At 44.4% G+C, this 24507-nt stretch overlaps 1 protein-coding gene across 10 annotated transcripts in view; it reads left to right on the plus strand.

Moving 5' to 3' along the window:
* Positions 1-23908, plus strand: part of LOC139565892 (DENN domain-containing protein 5B-like) — an 84828-nt gene extending 60920 nt beyond the window's left edge. For 2 of the 10 annotated variants that reach the window (XM_071386520.1, XM_071386523.1), the window contains 19 exons: positions 1867-2054; positions 4599-5174; positions 7110-7341; positions 8819-8969; positions 10719-10812; positions 11141-11251; positions 11947-12078; positions 12802-12954; positions 13450-13531; positions 13935-14016; positions 14205-14333; positions 14428-14549; positions 15276-15421; positions 16211-16252; positions 18262-18568; positions 18682-18764; positions 19589-19715; positions 20334-20505; positions 20873-23908. In XM_071386520.1, the coding sequence (XP_071242621.1) occupies positions 1867-2054; positions 4599-5174; positions 7110-7341; positions 8819-8969; positions 10719-10812; positions 11141-11251; positions 11947-12078; positions 12802-12954; positions 13450-13531; positions 13935-14016; positions 14205-14333; positions 14428-14549; positions 15276-15421; positions 16211-16252; positions 18262-18568; positions 18682-18764; positions 19589-19715; positions 20334-20505; positions 20873-21056 (3113 nt within the window). In that variant the 3' untranslated portion in view covers positions 21057-23908. The remainder of the gene's footprint in view (positions 1-1866; positions 2055-4598; positions 5175-7109; positions 7342-8818; positions 8970-10718; positions 10813-11140; positions 11252-11946; positions 12079-12801; positions 12955-13449; positions 13532-13934; positions 14017-14204; positions 14334-14427; positions 14550-15275; positions 15422-16210; positions 16253-18261; positions 18569-18681; positions 18765-19588; positions 19716-20333; positions 20506-20872) is intronic. The other 8 variants (XM_071386526.1, XM_071386529.1, XM_071386527.1 and 5 more) reach the window with 6 other exon arrangements.
* The last annotated feature ends 599 nt before the right edge of the window (positions 23909-24507 follow it).

Below are 24507 nucleotides of genomic sequence, written 5' to 3' on the forward strand. Positions count from 1 at the left end.
TGTAGTTTCCTTTATTTTATGCATTGCTTAAGTAAAGTCATGTAAAAGTCCCAAGTTTTCTGCAGCTCTTCTAGGTTTCCCCTCATACATAATTGAGTATTGCAGTGTAAGGGTTTAGCTTGTATACGGTCAGTGTGTTATTGTACGAGTGTGTGGGTGTGCAGTGCACCACAGAGGAGCTAGAAAGTTTACTCAGCAACTCTCACACTCCCCTTTTTAGTTCTGTCTTTCTCTCGGTTTCTCCCACTCTTTCTCACTCCGTCTCGCTCTTTCGCTACCACACTTTCTCTTTGTGTCGGCCTTCACCTCATTTCTCTGTCTCCCTTTTCTTATCTGGGATCCAATCATAGAATGCGTTACTGTGATCCTCAAATCACACTTTCACCGTGTCTCTACATGACTCTCATTCCATTTTCTGCGTGTCCTGTGGCGCAAGTCTTTTGTGAGGGTGTTATTACTCCTATCTATCATGTGTCTTTAGTTTTCTCCATAAATATCCTATAAGTAGGAGCCCCTACAGATACCCCTCCACATACACCTTTTCACACCGTACCCCCTCCTCCTCTCCATCATTACTAATCATCTCCATGGGAGGCAGGAAGGCAGGTGGGTTATCATTACAATTTCAACTGCAAGCACCCCTGTTCTGTTCCTAATGTTTGTAGCTAGGCCTCAAAATAGCTAGGCCTCAAAATGGAGAATTCGAGGCGCAGACAGTGGCTAATGGACACACACACACAGACAGGTGCTCCTGCAGTGCGCACACACACACACTGATTAATGGCCAGGTCTGGTGTGCTCTCTGTACAGTGTTAGTGTGTTATTAGTATGATTAGTTGCTCATGAGACCGAGAGGAGGAGATGCTAAAGTGGAGCTGTTTTCAGCTCTCTGAAAGAGCATCTGGATCCTTACAGCTACTCTGTCTAATACACAGCAACCGACCATTGGAAGATGTCGCCAGTCTGGATCCATGCTCTGTATTGGAATATATTGTGCGTGCAGTGTATAGTCCAGTGTAATGTCCAATGCACTTAGCTGTCTTTCCCTGACCTGAGACCTTGTATGGGGGGGGGGGGGGGGGGATTGGGAATAGAGGGTCAATTAGAGTGTCTGTCCGTCCATCTGTGTGTGAGACGCATGCGTTGGTCTGTGTATTTATAGCAAGATGGTCACTTGCAGACAGACTTTGAGGCAAGGTAGATGCACGCACACAGTCTCTCACACACACACACACACGCAATATACAAATGCTAGGTCCCCTAGTTCTCTTGTAGAATGTAAATTGGCTAGGTCTTTGTGTAATGCTTTGTCGACCTTGAAAAGTGTAATGCATTTTGAGTGAAAGTACACCTGAGCAGCGGAGAGAGTGAAAGCGAGTGAGGGATGGAGAAAAGGCTAGAGGGAGAGTGGTTGCGTGGATAAATTGGTATAGCGTGCCGTTGATTTATTATGGAGGTCAGTCAGGCTTACGGTCTGATCATTTTATTCATATCTGATGATGGAACTCCTGAACTCAGTACCAAAGCCAGGGTGAGACCACTGGTCCTAATCTTTAATCAGGAACAGGAGACATTGCGGGCCAACACACACACGCGCACGCGCACACACACGCACACGCGCACACACACAGAATGGTGATTTAAATTGAATCCATCAGAACAGAGTTTCTTTCATCCCGTATTGCCCCCAGATTCAATTTTGATCTGTTGATTTAAAGTTACTCTCTGCTGCTTCTTCTCTCCTCCCTCTCTAACATCTCCCTTATATTTCCCCTCCACCTTTCCAATCACTCACTCCATCCCTCCTTTTCCTCCACCTCTCCCCCTCCCAAATTCTCTCCCTTCCCTCACCCTACCTCTCTCCAGACTACCAGCGGTTGATGACAGTTGCGGAGGGCATCACCACCCTGCTCTTCCCGTTCCAGTGGCAGCATGTCTACGTGCCCATCCTACCCGCCTCACTGCTGCACTTCCTGGATGCCCCCGTGCCCTACCTCATGGGCCTGCAGTCCAAGGAGGGCACCGACCGCTCCAAACTAGAGCTGCCACAGGAGGTATGGACTAATGTGTCTGTGTGTGAGACTGGATCTGTTTTTTATTTGTAAGTGTGTGTCTCATGCAATAGGCAGTTACAGTAAGGGCTCATTGTTGCTGAATGCACACTGTCCAATGCCATCCAACCCTGACTCTCCACAATGTGCCTCCCACGCACACAGACAGACTACCTGGCTCCTATTCAGACTGAGCGGGAAGTGGAAATGCAGCTTTCAGACTCTTATTGTAGAGGAACGTCTATTGAAAGTTTATTTTAGTCTATTGGAGATACTTCTATTGGTTTTATCACTCGCAGCCCAATGTGTTTGCATAGACCCCTATTGTTCCTGTGTAGAAGGAACTCGAACTGATGTTTCTCTGGAAAGGCTTCGAGCGACCTCCTTAGACAGTGGAAGTGATGGAACCCTCGGTGCACAGCATGTGTGTGTGGGGACAAGATAAGACTCCTAATGGTCTGGAACATCCCAAAGAGATTCCCAGCTTCAGGGCTCTCCCTCCTTCCCTCCCTCCCACTCCCACCGCTCATTAATCTGGCCCATTCCGTATGGATGCTAATTATCAGAGTCAGTGCAGCATCAGGCGGCGTTCCCTGGTGCTGCTCCTGCCTCCTCCTCACAATCCAATGTTCTGCCCTTTTGTGTTCCTCCGGATCCTCACCTAAAGATCACACGGTGCCAAATGTTTTAATTTAGAAATATCTCTATTTCTGAATGATTCTTTGAAGTGAGGAGGATGACCTAGAAATGGAGGGCTGAAAGCAAACGGAAAGAAGGGAAGGATCATAGAGAGAGGATGTGAATGAATGAAAGACTTGCCTTTTTGAACCCTGGCTCTGTAAAAAGAATTAATCTAATTTCCATTTCAAATGGCAGAACAATAATTCGTCTCCTAATCATATTAGTCATGTTTGCATAGCAAATAGAAAACAAGTACATGCACATGCACACACTCATGAATACCAACAGTTTAATATCGGTTTGTCCCTCTTGATTCTCCATCCTTTCTTTTTAATGCAAAAGAGGAACCAATGGCTTTTAACCCGAAACTAGGCCAAACATTGTGTGCCTGTACAATCACCCAGCGGGGTGCGTGCTCCATTTTCCGCATCGCGTAAATCAGGCGGATGGCCTGCAGTCTTCTCCACTACCTAAATAAACCTCCGTTAAGCCAATCCACGTCAGGTCAGATCTGTGCACAGACGGCTGATGCAGCCCTCACAGAGCCGTGCACATGAGTCAAACCTGGACCCAGAAATACATGGAGAAGAAAATGTTGAGTTTTGAAATTCACATCTGGAGCCTAGCAAATGCTGTTATTAAACTATAGTCAATTGGTGGTAAACCCAGCGTTTCAGATGCCAGAGAGTAAATGCTAATGTCATGTATTCAGGTGTACAGTAACTCCTAGTCATCCTCTCACAGGGACAGTAGAGCCTGGAAGTATACGCTATAACACAGCATGTGTATACCGTTCAAAGGTTTGGGGTCACTTAGATATGTCCTTGTTTTTGAAAGAAAAGCACATTTTTTGTCCATTTTAAAATAACATCAAATTGATCAGAAATACATTGTAGACATTGTTAATGTTGTAAATGAGTATTGAAGCTGGAAACGGCAGATTTTTTATGGAATATCTACATAGGCGTACAGAGGCTTGTTATCAGCAACCATCACTCCTGTGTTCCAATGGCACGTTGTGTTAGCTAATCCAAGTTTATCATTTTAAAAGGCTAATTGATCATTAGAAAACCCTTTTGCAATTATGTTAGCACACAGCTGAAAACTGTTGTTCTGATTAAAGAAGCAATAAAACTGGCCTTCTTTAGACTAGTTGAGTATCTGGAACATCAGCATTTGTGCGTTCGATTACAGGCTCAAAATGGGCAGAAACAAAGACCTTTCTTCTGAAACTCGTCAGTCTATTATTGTTCTGAGAATGAAGGCTTCCATGTGAGAAATTGCCAAGAAACTGAAGATCTCGTACAACGCTGTGTACTACTCCCTTCACAGAACAGCACAAACTGGCTCTAACCAGAATATAAAGAGGAGTGGGAGGCCCTGGTCCTCTTGCTCAGTTGTGCACAAGTACATTAGTGTCTAATTTGAGAAACCGACGCCTCACAAGTCCTCAACTGGCAGTTTCATTAAATAGTACACGCAAAACACCAGTCTCACCGTCAACAGTGAAGAGCCGACTCCGGGATGCTGGCCTTCTCGGCAGAGTTCCTCTGTCCAGTGTCTTGTGGTCTTTTGCCCATCTTAATCTTTTCTTTTTATTGGCCAGTCTGAGATATGGCTTTTTCTATGCAACTCTACCTAGAAGGCCAGCATCCCGGAGTAGCCTCTTTACTGTTGACGTTGAGACTGGTGTTTTGGGTTTAATACTGACAATCTCTTTATAGTGTCAATCACTTACCCAATACTCAATCTGTCCATGTCCTGTCCCCAACACACCCCTCTCTGAGTATCTATTCATTGAGCAATAGCTATGTTATAATTGTTGTATAAACTTCCATGTTATTCCAAACCTCTCTCTCCTAACAGGCTAACCTGTGCTTTGTGGACATTGACAACCACTGTATCGAGCTGCCTGAAGACTTCCCCCAGTTCCCTAACAAACCAGAGTTAATCCAGGAGCTCAGCGAAGTCCTCCTCCGCTACGGCATATCCCCAGTGGGGGGCGCTCCTCCAACCTCTGTCCCCACCTCCACCACCACCCCTGGGTCCGTCTCTACCCGTCACCCTGGTCTGAAGAGCCAACAAGCCCTGAGGGAGCTAGAGGACGATGGGAGGAATGGGAACCTAGGAGGGGAGCAGTTAGCTGTGTTGGAGCTTCTCCAAGGGAACGCTACTCTGGAAAGACTCCAGGCTCTGGCTAAGAGAACAGGGGTCCGTGTGGAAGCCCTGAGGGGGGTAGGGGGTGAGGGAGAGGCCCAGGGGGGGAGAACGGCAGTCGAGGAGGAGGAGCTGAGGAACGCTAAGCTGAATGTACAGCTGAGGGAGGTGTTCGCTAGCAGGTTTACCATGATGTTCGCGGACTATGAGGCCTTCGTCATCCATAGCGCTCCGGACCTGGAGTCCTGGCTCACCAACCGAGAGCAGATGCACAACTTTGATAAGGTGAGATGGGTTGACACACACACACACACACACACACACACACACACACACACACACACACACACACACACACACTGTTTACCTTGATGTAACGGGCTGTTTATTGAGGCCTGTGTTGTGTGCTAGTGGAAGTCCCCTGGAGAATTACCATGTTTGTGAGATGCTGGATTAAATTCTTTCCTGAAACCCGTCCACTGTGAAAATATTCCATTTGATAAATAAGTAAGACGAACACAGCTGGAGCTGTTAAGACGTGGTATTGGCAATAACAATGTTTGCATTTATGAAATCACTGGGGAAATGCATTCATATCAGCAAACAGACAGAAAACAGAGTTGGTTGCTGTGTCTTTATGCTACGTGCTGTGCACCCAGAGATGGGCAGTATTTCTGTTACATGTATTTGAAATATGTATTTCAGTTACTTCTTAGTATTTAGTCATTTGTATTACACTGGGCAGAACTGCACTCCAATGTACATTGCCTTCGGAAAGTATTCAGACCCCTTGACTTTTTCCATTTTGTTATGGTACAGCCTTATTCTAAAATTGATTAAATAAATAAAAATTCTCAGCAATCTACACACAATACCCCATAATGATAATGTGAAAACAGGTGGATAAAAAATTTAAAAAACTGAAATAGCCTAAGTATTCAGACCCTTTGCTATGACACTCAAAATTGAGCCCAGGTGCATCCTGTTTCCATTGTTCATCTTTGAGATATTTCTACAACTTGATTGGAGTCCACATTCAGTTGATTGGACATGATTTGGAAAGGCACACAGCTGTCTATATAAGGTCCCACAGTTGACAGTGCATGTCAGAGTTAAAACTAAGCCATGAGGTCGAAGGAATCCTCCGAGACAGGATTGTGTCGAGGCACAGATCTGGAGAAGGGTACCAAAACAACTCTGCAGCATTGAAAGTCCCCAGGCCTCATCATTCTTAAATGGAAGACGTTTGGATCCACCAAGACTCTCTTCCTAGCGATGGCTGCCCGGCCAAACTGGGCAATCGGAGGAGAAGGGCCTTGGGCATGGAGGTGACCAAGAACCCAATGGTCACTCTGACAGAGCTCCAGAGTTCCTCTGAAGATGGTAGAACCTTTCAGAAGGACAACCATCTTTGCAGCACTCCACCAATCAGGCCAGACAGAAGCCATTCCTCAGTAAAAGGCACATGACAGCCCGCTTCGAGTTTTCCAAAATGCACCTAAAGACACTGACCATGATAAACAAGATTGGCCTGTATGGGGTATTGTGTGTCGATTGTTGAGGGGGAAAACGATTTAATCCGTTTTAGAATAAGGCTGAACTACACAATGTGGAAAAAGTCAAAGGGTCTGAATACTTTCTAAAGGCACTGTATTTTGTAACAAGATACTTAATACGTACTTAATGGTACTATGTTGTGATAAGAGCATCTTCTAAATTAACTAAATATACATACAAATATACAAAAATGAACAATTTCACAGCATGCCTTTTTAAGGAACTCTTCCCCGAAACAAGGCCAATAATAATACCCAGTGTGCATTGCAGTTCATTTAGATTCATTTTTACATTTACATGTTGGTCATTTAGAAGACACTCTTATCCAGGGAGACTTACAGTAAGTGCATTCAACTAAGGTAGATGAACAACATAACACAGTCATAGCAAGTAAATGTATTTCTAAATACAAAATACATGTATTTTTAATTAAATACATTTCAAAAGACAAGTATTTTGTAGTTTATTTTGATACATTGGTCTTTATGGTATTTTGTAATTTTATTTTGTAATTTCTGTCCATCCCTGTGTGCACCTAATATCATTTTGTAATTACATTTGTATCTTTCCCTACCTACTTGTATTTGTCTTCATGTCTTTCCCTGCGAGTGCATGCATGTTCATGTATCTGTGTCTGTACTAACATATCTCCCCTCTCTCCAGGCATCCTTCCTGTCTGACCAGCCGGAGCCCTACCTGCCCTTCCTGTCCCACTTCATCGAGACCCAGATGTTCGCCACCTTCATCGACAACAAGATCATGTCCCAATGGGAGGAGAAGGAGCCGCTGCTCCGCGTGTTCGACGGACGCATCGATAAAGCTCGTCTATACAATGTTAGAGCCCCAAGTCTGCGGTCCTCCAACTACCAGAGGTGCACCATCCTCAAGGAGTCAGGTGAGTCAGAAGAGAGTGGTGAGTGGGGAAGGGGGCGGGTGTGTGTGTGTGTGTGGGAGCGCGAGAGAGAAAGACCGAGAGGGACAGGTGGAATTGAAGGACAAATCTATAGTCGTTTTAAAATGAGTTTTTGGTAGTTAACAGAGAAATATGGATAGAGGAGAGGGACTAATTGAAAGATTGGTCTTGAATGAGAATGTGCTTTCCTCTGTGCTGTCTGTCTGATCAGCATGCTGTAGATGACTGCTGTCTGCCTGGCTGGCATACCAACGATGCTTTAAGAGGTCACACAGGACTCACTTTAAATCCATCTCTTTCCACATCCATCCTATTACTTTCCGTCTCATCATCCTCTTCCCCCTCTTGACCTCTATTTCATGTGTTCATTGGAAACAGCAGACTTCTCTCCACTCAGCACGTGCTCCCCTTGGCCTTTTCTGCCCATTTGTCTTTGTCTCAAAGAAAGCCTCACCCCACAAAGCTCATTCTTCTACGCTCTATTTCGCTTTCTTTCCTTCTCTCTCTCTTTCTCACGCACACACACACACGCATATATACACACACTTCCCCCCAAACACCCCTGCCTCCCCTACCCCACTGAGTCAGTCCTGAGTCTGGCTTCCTCGCTTCATTTTGCCTACGCAGCAGCAATCCGAGACTTAACGAGGGCAAGCCAAATGAGTTCTAATTAAGCTTAAAAAAAGACCTGACCAGACACTCTCACAGACAATGAATAGGGGGCGTGCGCGCTACAGGTATACGGGGAGTCAATTCACAGGGTCTGACATTGGCAGATTTTAATGCTGTAAAAGCCTAATTGTTCAGGGGGAGCTCTTTCAGAGGTGGTGGCGCGTGCAGTTCCCCAATTACACACACACACACAAAAGAAACTCTTTTATTCTGCTTAATTTCCCTCGGTCGCTCCGGTGCTCCTCTCTCTCCTGTCTGACAAACAAAGAGGACTGAGATTGGAAGATAAATTCAGAGGGTTTTGACAGACAAAAAAAGCTCATATCTGCCATGTAAAAAAATGACCTTGCCAACACCGCGAGCAGGGGTTAATTGACAGATGCCTGTTGGTTTGGGTTGAGTCGTACTGCGTCTGTTCTCTCTACCTTGTGTTCGTTAAAGAAAGAAAGGTTAGCGAATGAGGTAGGTTTGGAGAGCAAACAGAAAGACCGAAAGAGAGACCGAGAAAGACAGAGCAAGCAGTGAGATGAATTGAACAAACACAATGCTTTGATGTCCTGCTAAGCTTTGTGTAGAGGAGCACAATAGTGGCAGCTTATTTGTGTGTGTGTGTGTGTGCGTAGGTGTGTGTGTGTGTGTGTGTGTGTGTGCGTGTGTATGTCTCTTCATTCAAAGTGAACTCAAAGGTTTAGTTCTAGCATTGTAATAAATGTATTCTCAAGTAGTGGTTATACCAAAAGAAGGCCTTACTCAAATCCCCCTCTCTTGATTTGATCTCCCTCTCCAGCCCAGGCCATCGAACAGCGGCTGCTGAAGATCGACCACACAGCCATCCACCCCCACCTGTTGGATATGAAGATTGGACAGGGCAAATATGAACAAGGCTTCTTCCCCAAGCTGCAGTCTGATGTGCTCTCAGTCGGACCCACCAATAACAAGTGCGTATATGATGCCATTACCGAAGATCCAACCAATGACAGGCATTGTTTCTGGGATTAAATTTTTTTTTTTTAACATAGAACGGCTATATGAACGTAATACAGTTGGTCGGAAGTTTACATACACCTTAGCCAAATACATTTAAACTCTGTTTTTCACAATTCCTGACATTTAATCAAAGTAAAAATTCCCTGTCTTAGGTCAGTTAGGATCACCACTTTATTTTAAGAATGTGAAATGTCAGAATAATAGTAGAGAATTATTTATTTAGCTTTTATTTCTTTCATCACGTTCCCAGTGGGTCAGAAGTTTACATACACTCAATTAGTATTTGGTAGCATTGCCTTTTAAATTGTTTAACTTGGGACAAACATTTCTGGTAGCCTTCCACAAGCTTCCCACAATAAGTTCCACCTCCTGACAGAGCTGGTGTAACTGAGTCTGGTTTGTAGGCCTCCTTGCTCCTACACGCTTTTTCAGTTCTGCCCACAAATTTTCTATAGGATTGAGGTCAAGGCTTTGTGGTGGATGGCCACTCCAATACCTTGACTTTGTTGTCCTTAATCCATTTTGCCACAACTTCGGAAGTATGCTTGGGGTCATTGTCCATTTGGAAGACCCATTTGCGACCAAGCTTTAACTTCCTGACTGATGTCTTGAGATGTTGCTTCAATATATCCACATAATTTTCCTCCTTCATGATGCCATATATTTTGTGAAGTGCACCAGTCCCTCCTGCAGCAAAGCACCCCTACAACATGATGCTGCCACCCCCGTGCTTCACGGTTGGGATGGTGTTCTTCGGCTTGCAAGCCTCCCCCTTTTTCCTACAAACATAACGATGGTCATTATGGCCAAACAGTTCTATTTTTGTTTCATCAGACCAGAGGACATTTCTCCAAAAGTATGATCTTCGTCCCCATGTGCAGTTGCAAACCGTAGTCTGGCTTTTTTTAATGGCGGTTTTGGAGCAGTGGCTTCTTCCTTGCTGAGTGGTCTTTCAAGTTATGTCGATATAGGACTCGTTTTACTGTGGATATAGTACCCGTTTCCTCCAGCATCTTCACAAGGTCCTTTGCTGTTGTTCTGGGATTGATTTGCTGAGCGGTATGATGGCTGCGTGGTCCCATGGTGTTTATACTTGCGTACTATTGTTTGTACAGATGAACGTGGTACCTTACAATTTTTTTGTTGAGGTCTTGGCTGATTTCTTTTGATTTTCCCATGATGTCAAGCAAAGAGGCACTGAGTTTGAAGGTAGGCCTTGAAATGCATCCACAGGTACACCTCCAATTGACTCAAATGATAGCAATTAGCCTATCAGAAGCTTCTAAAGCCATGACATAATTTTATGGAATTTTCCAAGCTGTTTAAATGCACAGTCAACTTAGTGTATGTAAACTTCTGACCCACTGGAATTGTGATACAGTGAACTATAAGTGAAATAATCTTTCTGTAAACAATTGTTGGAAAAATGACTTGTGTCATGCACAAAGTAGATGTCCTAACCGACTTGCCAAAACTATAGTTTGTTAACAAGAAATTTGTGGAGTGGTTGAAAAACGAGTTTTAATGACTCCAACCTAAGTGTATGTAAACTTCTGACTTCAACTGTTTATACGCTACAGTTGTGCTACGGTGATGTAGTCCAAGTTAACAAATGTTTATCCTTAATCTTCCATCTGTAGTATGTAGGTGAGTAGAGTCTATATAAATGTTTGTGCAGTTAACAGTGTTGTGTCTGTCAGCAGGTGGTCCAATCGTACCGCTACGGCTCAGCGCAGGAAAGACCGTCACAGACAACAAACAGAACACTTGACTCTAGATAACGACCTCAAAGAGGTACGGACACGACACAGTCATCCCTACCTGTTCATCCTCTCTCCTCCTCCTCCTGTGGTTCCATAGCATGCCTTTATGTTCCTTCTTATTTGATTTATTTTGAGAGCTTGTTCTCCGCTTGGTTCCGTTTTCAAAGCCTGTCCATCCTTGTCTTAACTGATTTCATGTTTGTTTCTGTAGCTTGTTTTCTCTTTTACTACTTTTTCTTAGTTTCTTTCTATTATTTGAACGTCCTGTGCATTCATGTGCATGGTCCTTTTTTTTCCTTTCTCGTTCCTGTCTTTTCTGTGGGTCCTGTGTGTTGGGGTTGGGCCGTACCACCTCTCAGCAGGTAGAGGGGTGTCTAGTCCTGCAGAACTCCATGGCGTTTTGGGAGTGGGACAAGGCGTCTCCCCCGCCTCTCAAACCACCAAAAAAGTCTGCCTCTGAGTGCTGCCTGGTACGTGGAGGAGTGATGGATCCCTCCACTGACCCTCCCACTAACCCCTTAAAAACTACCCCAACCCCCAAGACGACCCCCACTCCACTTCTCCACTCCAGTCCTGCTTCACACATACACACAACCCCTGCTTGCTCACACACAGTGGCTCTGTTTGATAGATCACTCATGTACCTGTTACATTAGTTACAGTCAACAGCACTGAAGAGAGTGAGTCATGGCTCTGCAGAGGATCTTGTTTTCCCTCATCTCTCTCCTCCTCCTACCCTTTTACAGTTCTGTATCTACTGTATGATCTCTGTGGGGAGGAGAGAGATGAGAAAGGAATTACTGAATCGTAACGGATACAAAATCCGGAATCATTTCAGATTCAAGCCAATTTAAGTCAACTAGACTGAACCCACCAGAGTGTGTCACTGAAATGGGCTTAGCGCCTCAAAACACTGTGGAGAAGTTAACAGAACATTTTATTTTCACTTTGTCTTGTTTTCTCTACAAGCACATAACCCCTCACCACAACCCAATGTTTGTTAAAAGATATTCAAGACTGTACAAAACCCTCACTCCTACCCTTATACAACCTCTTAAAGTTTGACCCAACTGAGAAATGTCCCTCCATCCACCTGTAATGGTTAATATTAGGTGTAGAGTTTTATAGACAGAACTGACTGTTGCTCTGTGTCTGTCTCCATCAGAAGTACATGCAAGAGGCTCGGATCCTGGGGAAGAACCTCCGTCAGCCCAAGCTGTCTGACCTCTCACCTGCCGTCATCGCTCAGACCAACTGGAAGTTTGTAGAGGGACTACTCAAGGAGTGTCGCATGAAGGTGAGTCTGTACAGGGGAAATATATTGTGGTTGCAGTTGCTGTGTGTCTCCAATGTACAGTACCAGTCAAAAGTTTTGACGCATCGACACATCCAAGGTTTTTTCTTTATTTTGACTATTTTCTACATTGTAGAATAATAGTGGAGACATCAAAACTATGAAATAACTCATATGGAATCATGTAGTAACCAAAATAGATTTTAGATTTTCAAAGTAGCCACCCTTTGCCTTGACAGCTTTGCACACTCTTGGCATTCTGGTTAGTGATGAGTTGGACCGCAGAGTGAAGGAAAAGCAGCCAACAAGTGCTCAGCCTATGTGGGAACTCCTTCAAGACTGTTGGAAAAGCATACCAGGTGAAGCTGGTTGAGAGAATGCCAAGAGTGTGCAAACCTGTCATCAAGGCAAAGGTTGGCTACTTTGAAGAATCTCAAATATAAAATATATTTGGATTTAACACTTTTTTGGTTACTACATGATTCCATATGTGTAATTTCATGGTTTTGATGTCTTCACTATTATTCTACAATGTAGAAAATAGTCAAAATAAAGATTCAGTAGGTGTGTCCAAACTTTTGACTGGTTCTGTATATCGGCGCAATTTTGTGTTTTTAATGTATTCATGTTATGAGCGGATTGGTTCCGGTCTACAAACATGTTGTTTGTATCCTATGTGTAGTGGTCATGTTGTGTTGACCATGTTGCTGTGTCTCCTGTCTCCAGACTAAGCGTATGTTGGTGGAGAAGATGGGCAGGGAGGCGGTGGAGCTGGGTCATGGGGAGGCCAACATCACAGGTCTGGAGGAGAACACTCTCATCGCCTCCCTCTGTGACCTGCTGGAGAGGATCTGGAGCCATGGCCTGCAGGTCAAACAGGTCTGTGCAGACACACACACACATGTGCAGACACACGTGCAGACACACACACACACACACGTGCAGACACACACACACACACACGTGCAGACACATGTGCAGACACACACACACACACACGTGCAGACACACACACACACGCACTGAACAGAAACACACATACATGCACACACTCTCTCTCTCTCTCTAATCAGGTTTTATCGTAATGACAACATTGCATTTACAATATAAACCCACTCTCATGCTCAGTGCTCTACTTGGAAGAACCTGCTATAGGTCAGAGGTCAGTCTACCAACACTGGTTAATCAGGTCTTATACTCATAACCATATGACCCTATTTCATTAGGCTTATTAACTGGTAATCCTCTATCTATAGTCTAGTAGTATTAGTGAATGTATTAGCTATTGGCAGAGCAGTGTTTCCTGTATTAGGGAGTGTATTGGCTATTAAGTGTGTGGGTTGACCTCTGACCTTTGGACTGTGACCTCTGTAGGGGAAGTCAGCTCTGTGGTCCCACCTGCTGCACTACCAGGCCAGAGAGGAGAAACTGGAGCAGCAGCAGGCAGAGTCACCAGGTAAGAACACACACACACACACACACATATATATATTATATATACACATACATACATACATACATACATACATACATACATACATACATACATACATACATACATACATACATACACACACACACACACACACACACACACACACACACACACACACACACACACACACACACCTTACATGGTCCATTTAATATACAACATTGACATAAAACACATGTGCCTCCTACCCTCAATTCATTCAGTCACACAATATCCATAGCCAATGATTCCATGAAATACTCCATTTGACATTCAACTCATGTGTTAAAATTAATCTACAGACCTTTCACACTCCAGTGGCATCTGATTTCAATTGGAGCGCTGCCAAAGCTGAGATGTGTGTGCTTCATTCTCCCTCCCACAGTGTCAAGCGGTCCAGAGAGACGAAAGTCTGAGTCGTCAATAGGGATGCCATCGCTGCGAGCGTCCGTCATACAGGATATGAGGTATGAATTCCCCACCACTGAACCTGTACATTACGATGTTACATAGATAGATGGTATTATCTCACAACTTTATCCATGTAAGTCAACAATTTGTTTTGTTATATGCTGTTATTTTTTTATTTTATTTTAGTTCTTACCTCCTCACCTTCTCTCTCACATCCCCACGCCTCCCTCCTTCCCTTTCTCAGGCACATCCAGAGTATGGGGGAGATAAAGACGGATGTGGGCAGAGCGAGGGCCTGGATCCGTCTTTCTCTGGAGAAGAAGCTGCTCTCACAACACCTCAAACGGTTGCTGTCCCGCCAAGCCTTAACCAAGTACGCACGCACACATAAACACACAATATTATTCACATTGACAGTGTCGAAGCCATGGTTAATGTGTATTAAGTGTGTGTTGTGGTGTTTCCAGGAAGCTGTATAAGCGTTACGCCTTCCTGCGCTGTGAGGAGGAGAAGGAGCAGTTCCTGTTTCACCTGCTCTCTCTCAACACTGTCGACTACTTTTGTTTCACCAGTGTCTTCACCACCATCAGTGAGTAGGACTTCAACATAACCACAATTCAACCTCAATATGACCATAATATAGCCACTAATTTACCTCATCCTATACAGAACACAGTCACATCATAAGATGGTTGACTAATTCTACTTCACTGGTGCCATTACCTAAATCAGTCCGCACACTAGCTAAAACAACTTAACTAGAAGTCAACCACTTTAACTTACCACAAGTCACCCACAGTAAACCTTTCCACTCAGCCGCTGGGGAGAGGATGGACGGTAGGCTTTGGAGAGTCCTAATTGGTGTGCTTGCCTTGGCCGATCACTGTTTTCCATGGAGGTTCATGTTAATGTAGATTTATAGGACTTTAACTTGGACCAATGGCAGAGACGGTATTAACCTGAGTAAAGCATGAGGCTATGTACATGTAATCAAAGATTGAGAGCAGGATTACATTATTCACAAAGCAGTTTGCACTGAAGCAGCACCATTTAAAAAATTCTCTCTTTAACACACTCACACATCATCAATAGCCCTGGGTTAGCTTTCTCTGGAAGCCTTGCCTGCCTTTAGGGAAACTGGGATCATTTTTTATAGTCAAATTCATAAATGAATTACTACTCTAAAGCAGTGCAATCCAGTGAAATGTCCCTGATTTAGTTTGCCCTAAATATATTTTACTATAAAAATACGAATACATTTATTCTTTCTGTGTTGGAATGAAATACTTCTTTTTTTTTTTTGTTGTCCCTGCAGTGATCCCGTACCGCGCTGTCATCATCCCAATCAAGAAGCTGAGCAACGCCATGACGACCTCCAACCCGTGGGTGTGTGTGTCGGGTGAGCTGGGCGACTCGGGCGTCAGGCAGATCACCAAGAACGTCCTGGAGATGACCTTCGATGTGAGTTTGAACTATGACCCTACAGCCAGGGCCCCCACGCCTCCTCTCATGTCTCTGTGACGTTCTGCAGCAAGGTTATATCAGCATTGATTGATGGTTTTGCTGAGAACGTCACTAAGTCGTTGTTCGGTGCCCGCTGGGGTGAAGTGGATGGCTGTTCCCTTTTTGTGGCATGATCTCGCATGGTCTCATAAGGCAGAAGACTGTCTAACTCGCTCTCTACCATTCCATACTTACTACTAATCCCCTATCTCCTCATTCACACGTTCATTTATCCATTCATCTTTGTGTGACTATTTGCTCTGATACCTTCCACCCAGAGCCGGGGTTGATGAGTTAAAAGTTGGGTTCATGTAGCTGATTCCACTTGGTAGATATTGGAAGTGTGCTTGAATAGTAGTTAACTCTGTGAGATGCTGCCTGGCACAATGAGCGGATGGACCCAGACTTCTCGTTTTTTCCTCTTTCCTACTTCCTTCCTCACAGGAAGTGCATGTCTCTACCTACTGAGCCTTTTCATAGTCTCTACTGTTCTGAGTGGTGCCGTGTTCACTAGTGTTGGGTGGTAGCTCTTTGTGGCTATGTGAGCAGTTTGGGTGATGGCTAACTATTCAGTATAGCTCCGTGGACCATCTCCCTAGAGGAGCTTTGCTACAATGGTGATGGTTTGGGTACACACCTGGTTTGTAGCCTGGTGAAGGGTAGTCTACTAGAAACCAGCAACCCAAGTCCATCCTCTCCCACTTATGCTGTCCATCATGTCCTAACACGTGTCTTCATCTCCCCCAGTCTGCTTTCAGGCCACACACTCACATCGACGCCATGTTCAAGGTTAGAAACGTCATCTCTCTCTCCCTCCCTCCCTCCCTCCCCCTCTCCACCGGACGCAGTTGGATCATCCCAGACTCAATGTTCACTGTGTACCATAGACTCCAGGGTCGTATTCATTCGGAACCAAACGGAAGAAAACTGACTGAAACAGGGGAGGGACTACCTGAAGTTGTCCAATAACAAACACTCCTTTTTCTGTTATCCGTTGCAAAACATTTTGCTACGGTGTGGCCTAATGAATACGACCCAGCTCTCTCTCTGGGTTGAGAGCGTCATCACCGATGGATTGGTCTGTGTACCGTCTGTTGGTTATAGTGTATTAATGGTGTTCTAGATGTATGAATAGGTATGTGTTTGTCCTTGAATGCCACTTAGTGTAGTTTAACATTACATTAACATTTCCTTGACATGATGCTGATGTTATGCATATCAAATCAAATCAAGTTTATTTTATATAGCCCTTCGTACATCAGCTAATATCTCGAAGTGCTGTACAGAAACCCAGCCTAAAACCCCAAACAGCAAGCAATGCAGGTGTAGAAGCACGGCGGCTAGGAAAAACTCCCTAGAAAGGCCAAAACCTAGGAAGAAACCTAGAGAGGAACCAGGCTATGAGGGGTGGCCAGTCCTCCTCTGGCTGTGCCGGGTGGAGATTATAACAGAACATGGCCAAGATGTTCAAATGTTCATAAATGTTCACAAATAATAATCAGGAGTAAATGTCAGTTGGCTTTTCATAGCCGATCATTAAGAGTATCTCTACCGCTCCTGCGGTCTCTAGAGAGTTGAAAACAGAAGGTCTGGGACAGGTAGCACAGTTTATTTGTCACGTGCGCCGAATACAACAGGTGTAGACCTTACAGTGAAATGCTTACTTACAGGCTCTAACCAATAGTGCAAAAAAGGTATTTGGTGAACAATAGGTAAGTAAAGAAATAAAAACAACAGTAAAAAGACAGTGAAAAACAGTAGCGAGGCTATATACAGTAGTGAGGCTACATACAGACACTGGTTAGTCAGGCTGATTGAGGTAGTATGTACATGTAGATATGGTTAAAGTGACTATGCATATATGATGAACAGAGAGTAGCAGTAGCGTAAAGAGGGATTGGCGGGTGGCGGGACACAATGCAGATAGCCCGGTTAGCCAATGTGCGGGAGCACTGGTTGGTCAGGCCAATTGAGGTAGTATGTACATATGTACATGAATGTATAGTTAGTGACTGTGCATATATGATAAACAGAGAGTAGCAGCAGCGTAAAAGAGGGGTTGGGGGGGGGGGGGGCACAATGCAAATAGTCCGGGTAGCCATTTGATTACCTGTTCAGGAGTCTTATGGTTTGGGGGTAAAAACTGTTGAGAAGCCTTTTTGTCCTAGACTTGGCACTCCGGAACCACTTGCCATGCGGTAGTAGAGAGAACAGTCTATGACTGGGGTGGCTGGGGTCTTTGACAATTTTTAGGGCCTTCCCCTGACACCGCCTGGTGTAGAGGTCCTGGATGGCAGGCAGCTTAGCCCCGTTGATGTACTGGGCTTTACGCACTACCCTCTGTAGTGCCTTGCGGTCGAAGGCCGAGCAATTACCGTACCAGGCAGTGATGCAACCAGTCCAAATGCTCTCGATGTTGCAGCTGTAGAACCTTTTGAGGATCTCAGGACCCAGGACCCTCAGGACCAATGCCAAATCTCACTCAATGCACCAAGCTCACCTTCAACTAAAGGGTTTGGAACGGGGACGCAACTTTCTCCTAAGTGGCATTCAAGGGCATATTGTAGGAATACTCACCTGTCATTGGCTGTATATTGGTCTAATGTAGACTTTTAGTTGATCAATTGGATAGATGAGTAGGACTAGATTTGATAGAGATTACACTGTATAGTTATAGAATTAACAGTCATACTGTTGTCGTTAACAAATTATTTCTGAATTAACATAGAAAAAACATTTAATGACATCTTGATGCTGATTCTTCTCTTTCTCTCGCTCACTCTCGTCTTTCTCTATAGTGTCAAAACCTGGGTAAGCTGACTACAGTCCAGTTGGGTCATGATAACTCTGGGCTGCTGGCTAAATGGTTGGTGGACTGTGTCATGGTCCGCAACGAGATCACAGGACACACCTACAAGTTCCCGTGTGGGCGGTGGCTTGGTAAAGGCGTGGACGACGGCAGTCTGGAGCGTGTTCTGATTGGTGAGCTGGCGTTGCCCAACGCAGATGAGGATTCTGGGAGAGGGTGTCGCACGCCCGACATGCAGCATTCGCCGGGTCAGACCAGGCGGGTCAGCATCACCTCGATGGGAGGACGCGGATACAGTGAGTAACACCCCTTCATGACATGACATGACATAGCATAACCATTACCTGATTTACTGTTGACCATGACTATAGATATTCACTTTTTGTCTCTTCTCTCTCTTCGGTTGCAGAGCCCACCTCAGCTCAAATCCAGGAGGCCATCGGCGAGGCAGTGAACAGCATCTGCAAACACTTCCACAAGCCTGAGAAAGAGGTGTGTGTGTGTTAGAGAAAGTGCGAGACCGACCTGAGAGAAGAAAATAACAAGCACCTGCTCCATGTTCTCCATTTAGTCTGTTCATTTGAGTTGAGACAGTGAAGGATCTGTATAATAGGTTTTTGACTGCTGCAGCACTCTCCTCATCTGGCAGGTTAATAGTCTCTCTGAGGTGCTCTGTCTGGGAAGGATGTCAGGACAGGGAGCAGATGCCGTTTCTCTTTCATTATAAACACGATGAACTCATTCTAGTGCTTAACAATCACCTCAACCCTCTGTCTGCACACTCTCTCTTTAAATACACTCTTCTTCTCTCTGTAGAATTACTCTCTCTGTGCTCCCCTCCGGGCTCTCTCTCTCTCAAGTAAGCATTTCATTGGACGATGTATACCATGTGTATCCCGTATATACAACTAATGAAAGTGAAACAAGTCTAAACCCCTGGAGAGAGCCGTTAACTCAGCATCTACATTAGTTTCACTGGAGAAATAGTATAGCATTAGCCACAGCTAATGTAGGGGCCTTCGGAGGAAGAAGGCCTTTATAGTGCTGTATAAATGCTCTCCACTGTCACATGCTGGTGAACTCTGTGCGGGGGAATATGAGAACAGTGTTTTTTAATCTGTTGAGGAGAATAAAGGGAATGTGATGTTGATTTTAAGTGAACATGTTCACTGTTTCTAATTGGTGCTTCAAAAGGGTAGTGTTGCATCATGTTTGTTGTTTGAGAATCAACAATTGGTACCTTTTTTAGTCTCAAGGGTTAATGAAATGATGCGAAAGCTCTCTATCTGAAACTCTCCCTCCCTCCTTCTCTCCAGAGGGGCAGTCTGACCATCCTACTGTGTGGTGAGGTTGGTCTGGTCGGGGCTCTGGAGCAGTTCTTCCACAACGGCTTCAAGTCCGCCCGCCTCTTCCAGAAGACTGTCTTTGTCTGGGACTTTGTGGGTGAGTGGCCTACCTACACACCGCTGCCTCCATCTAGTGGAATAACCTAGAAATACCACACATTTCTCTCTACGTATGATACATTGAGATGGATTGAAGGGTTATTCTTCTATGCAGGTGCTAAAGTGCACCCGCTATCCATCTTTGTGGTATGATTATAGATCTTTGTGATAGGCTTCCCTCTAGTGGTGAAAACTAGGATATCGCATACTGTACTTCCCCAATGGAAATACAATAGTCCATTGAAAAAGTCCCTTTGATACTCAAAGTAACCCTGCAGGTAGCTGCTTTAGCTGTCGTATGAAACGGCTGCTTCATCCTTTTATTAATATTCATAACACAGCTTTTGGCTGATATGATAAAGGATATGAGCTTATGGTTTCCATGGAGCACTTTACTTGCACAGATCAAAGGTTCAAATATAATGAAGCGTGAACCCCTGTAGACTTAACATACTCTTTTAGCGCTAGATCAATCAAATCTATTTATAAACCTCTTTTTAGCAGTTGTTACAAAGTTCTTCTACAGTAGACCCTACCTCCATGTCCCCTCTCCTCTTCCTGTTCTCCTCCTCTGCCCCCACCTCCCTAACATATCTCTTCCTCTCGCCCTCTACAGAGAAGGCGGTGGCTTACATGGAGTCAGCAGACCAGATGGGGGACATGCAGGAGACTGCGCCCCTGGGCCTGACCTGTGTCTCTCTCTGTCACTATGTCAGTGCCATCAACTCCTCGCCCAGGAACATTGGCAAGGACGGCAAGTTCCAGCTGCTTGTCTGCCTGGGGGCCAGGTGAGGGCACAACTCGCACGCAGTGAGACAGAGATGGGGCTGCAGGTAGCATAGTGGCTAGAGCCAGTAACCGAAAGGTTGCTGGATTGAATCCCTGAGCTGACAAGGGAAAAAATCTGTCGTTCCGCCCCTGAACACTGTTCCCCGGTAGGCCATCGTAAATAAAAATGAGTTCTTAACTGACTTGCCTAGTTAAAGGTTAAATAAAAGAATTGAGCTGTAGTTGTTATTGGCACAAAGCATCCAGAGGGCTGTATTGGGAATCAACATCACACTTCTGAATAGTCTCATTGGTAACATGGAACCAACTGTTTAGCAAACATACTCCTAATGATCTTCTCTCTCTCGCTCCTATCTATCTATCTAGAGATCGTCTGCTGATTCAGTGGCTCCCTCTGTTGGTGGAGTGTCCAGTGATCCAGCGGATGTATGAGGAGTCTGCTCTGCTGCGGGACCGGACCACGGTCAACGATCTCATCGCTGTCCTGCAGACTCTCCACGACTTCCCCATCACCCTGGAGGCCTCGCTCGTCAAGGGCATCGACCTTTAACCCCTACCGCACAGCCTGCTGGGAAACCATCCAGTCCAGGACTACATTACCCACAAACCCTTGCTCTGTTCCCTTTTGCCCTTTCACTGTCGCCGTCTTTGTCGAGGCCTGCTTCAGCTGATTCACTCTGGGAAAAGTCTTATAGGTAGGGAAGTAAAGATTGAGGACTTTCTAAAGAGACCAGAGACAGTTCACTACCAAAGCAATCGATTCCACTGCTTCAGAACAGAAGCTTGGGCTTTTAATCATTGATGAGTGATGATGCAGTATTATTATTACATAGCTTGTGGTTTTGAAAATATCCTTTTTGATATTTAATAAGAAGGGACTGTTTTTAAAGAAAACCCGTGGATGTTTCCCTATGTGCTAGATGTGTGTAGCCCACTGTAGGTAGCTCTTCAATGGACACTTTTAGCCTGTGTGATGGAGATCCTATGTGATAGGCTTCCCTCTAGTGGTGAAAACTAGGATATCGCATACTGTACTTCCCCAATGGAAATACAATAGTCCATTGAAAGAGTCCCTTTGATACTTGCACAGCCTGTCTGCTGGATCCTGCTCCAACTTCAGCTAGCGTTAGCATTAGCAAGCATGCCTGTGGGTCATAGTAGGCCAGGAATAAGGAAACCAAAACAGAAAGTGACTGTTTGCCCCTGCTGCCTCTCCATGGTCTCTGCACTGGGAATATCTGTGGGTGAAACTTCATCAGCTGGATGAAGATGACTACCATGGAAAGAAAAACTGGACTCATCTGCTTTCAGCACTACACTGAGTTGTGTGCAATGCAGCTTTTTGATTGGATGTTGGCTCATTCTAGATACACCTACTGTGTTGGACTGGATCTTTGTTCTGCTTTGTGATTGGCTAGCAGATCTTGGTGGACACAAACACTGCGCTGAATTGGAGAGGTCTTTCCTAGGGGGGCAGGGGCTTTTCTAGGGTTGCATGGACATTCCAAACAAATTACAGGCATTGACCTGACCCTATTTCAAACTGTGTGTGTCTATGTACAGAGTGTACAAAACATTAAGAACACCTTCCTAATATTGTGTTTTGGGGCACCTCCCCCTTTTGCCCTCAGAACAGCCTCATTTTGTCAGGGCATGGACTCTACAAGGAGTCGAAAGCGTTCCACAGGGATGCTGGCCCATGTTGACTCCAATGCTTCCCACAGTTGTCAAGTTGGCTGGATGACCTTTGGGTGGTGGACCATTCTTGATACACATAGGAAACTGTTGAGCGTGAAACACCCGGCAGCGTTGCAGTTCTTGACACAAACCAGAGTGCCTGGCACCTACTACCATACCCCGTAAAAATAAACTTAAATATTTTGTCTCGCCATTCACCCTCTGAGTGGCACACATAAACAATCCATATCTCAATTGTCTCAAGACTTAAAAATCATTCTTTAACCGGCCTCTTTAACTAGTCTCCTGCCCTTCATCTACACTGATTTGAAGTGGATTTAACAAGTGACTTCAATAAGGGATCATAGCTTTCACCTGGTCAGTCTGACATGGAAAGAGCAGGTGTTCATAATGTTTTGTACACTCAGTGAATGTGTTCTAATGTTATTTTTATATTAGAAATCATAATGGTCAATGTATTCAATTTCATCCTCGTTTCTGTCATGCACTGTGTGTGTGTGTGTGTGTGTGTGAGAGATTGTTGACCTCAAATGGACACTTACTCTGTGTGGTATTGAAATGTTCCAGCCCCTTTTTAATGTGATACATGTGAAATACACTGTAATATAAAACAATTACAATAAGAACCTATACATACAACCCCTAATGATGTATTTATCATAAATGCCTCAAACCTTCCTATAAGTGGTTATTTTCTGGTGAGTGTTAACTCCTTCTGGGACTATTTCTAGCTGGTTGTATTTTTCAATATAAAATAGATCTCTTGCCACTTTTTCAATCAACGTTGATGAACATGTTCTTATATTTCTGTAACAACAAGTGTAAATAGGGTGTTTATGCATGTGTACTAAAAAGGGTGATCAGAATAGATGTTGACTCAAGTTATTAGGCTAACTATGACCAGACAATAGATTTGAACCCAACCAAAAGGGAAAACTGACAGATTTAGAATCACACTTTTAACTGTTTTGACCACAGTACTTTTCCAGTATTAACGCATAAAAGGACAGAAAATGTGTTTTTAATGTTCTGATTTTATGTATTTATTCCTATAAACTGTGGTAGTAATCAAGAAACGTTCAGACACTGGTTGCGACAGGGGCAAAGAGCCGCCTGTGAAATTACATGCTGCATGTTGATCCATGCGAATTTCCTTCTATAACATTCACAGTTTGGTCCTGCTACTAGGTTCCTACTGTCTTGTGTATCATGGATTCCAACAATCAAAAAAACCTATCTACCTGTATCTGTAAGAAGCAACAAACATAGGAGGATGATTGACTCCATAGATGTTTAGCGCATAGCTGTGAGCAAAGTGTCCGTCTACAGTAGTGTAGAGAGAATAGGGTCCCTCTTTGCATCTCCTAAAGTGCTACTGCATGCAGTTGTACTCTGCGACTCGACTGTGTACTTTCTCCTAACACACCACTACAGCTAGACTCATTCAGTAGTCCTGTACTGTACGTTTGTCTTTATGTTACATGAACCTGTGACAAACGCTGTCCCCCGCTGGGTGGAATATCTGTCCTAACATTACTAGGTAGGCAATGCTACTACAGAACCTTCCCTTTCCTACAAGTGCATGTGTAAACTGTATGTCCAGTGGGAGGAGATCATGTAATGAATGGAGTCCTATGTCCATGTAAAAGTAAATGATAACTGTTCTGATATTAATGATGCACTTCATTAAAAACTTGCTCAATATGTTTGATTCGTGTGTGTGTGCACAGCCCTCGGGTAAAATACATGTCCATTGTGATACTGAGATCACCTCTATGGGTGGAGATGACATATGATCCTCATGAGAATTCAATGACAAACAATATAACGTTTAACTCATCGAGCAACTTCTGATTCCTGTTTCCCTACCAAAACAATGATTGTTACTTACATGGTGCAACCTGTTATTTTACGAATGTTTTCTAGCTGAATAACTTTTTAATGTTGTGTTTATTGCATTATTACTACTTGTTTAAAATAGACTAAATTGTCTGTTAAAACGACCTAATGTGCTACACGTACCACACGTAGCCTACCTACAGACATGCTGCCTCTGTATTTTCGGAGTAGTCACGCCTCCTTTCTTCGATTCACAGCGCACAGATTTCAACTGGTTCCACCCCCCATTTCCCGCGTAATTCCCCTCCTTGTATGGGCAATAGAATGCAGACGCAGTCAAAACTACAGTTCCGTATGTAAATTGGTTTGATTGAAGAAAATCAGAAAATGGTGGCGTTGCCAAACGCGCATGCGTAAACATCTCGAATACTCCTAGGGAGTCTTCGCGTCCTCGCTTCCTTCTC

Source organism: Salvelinus alpinus, chromosome 37 (assembly GCF_045679555.1).
Source record: "Salvelinus alpinus chromosome 37, SLU_Salpinus.1, whole genome shotgun sequence".
Lineage (NCBI taxonomy): Eukaryota > Metazoa > Chordata > Actinopteri > Salmoniformes > Salmonidae > Salvelinus > Salvelinus alpinus.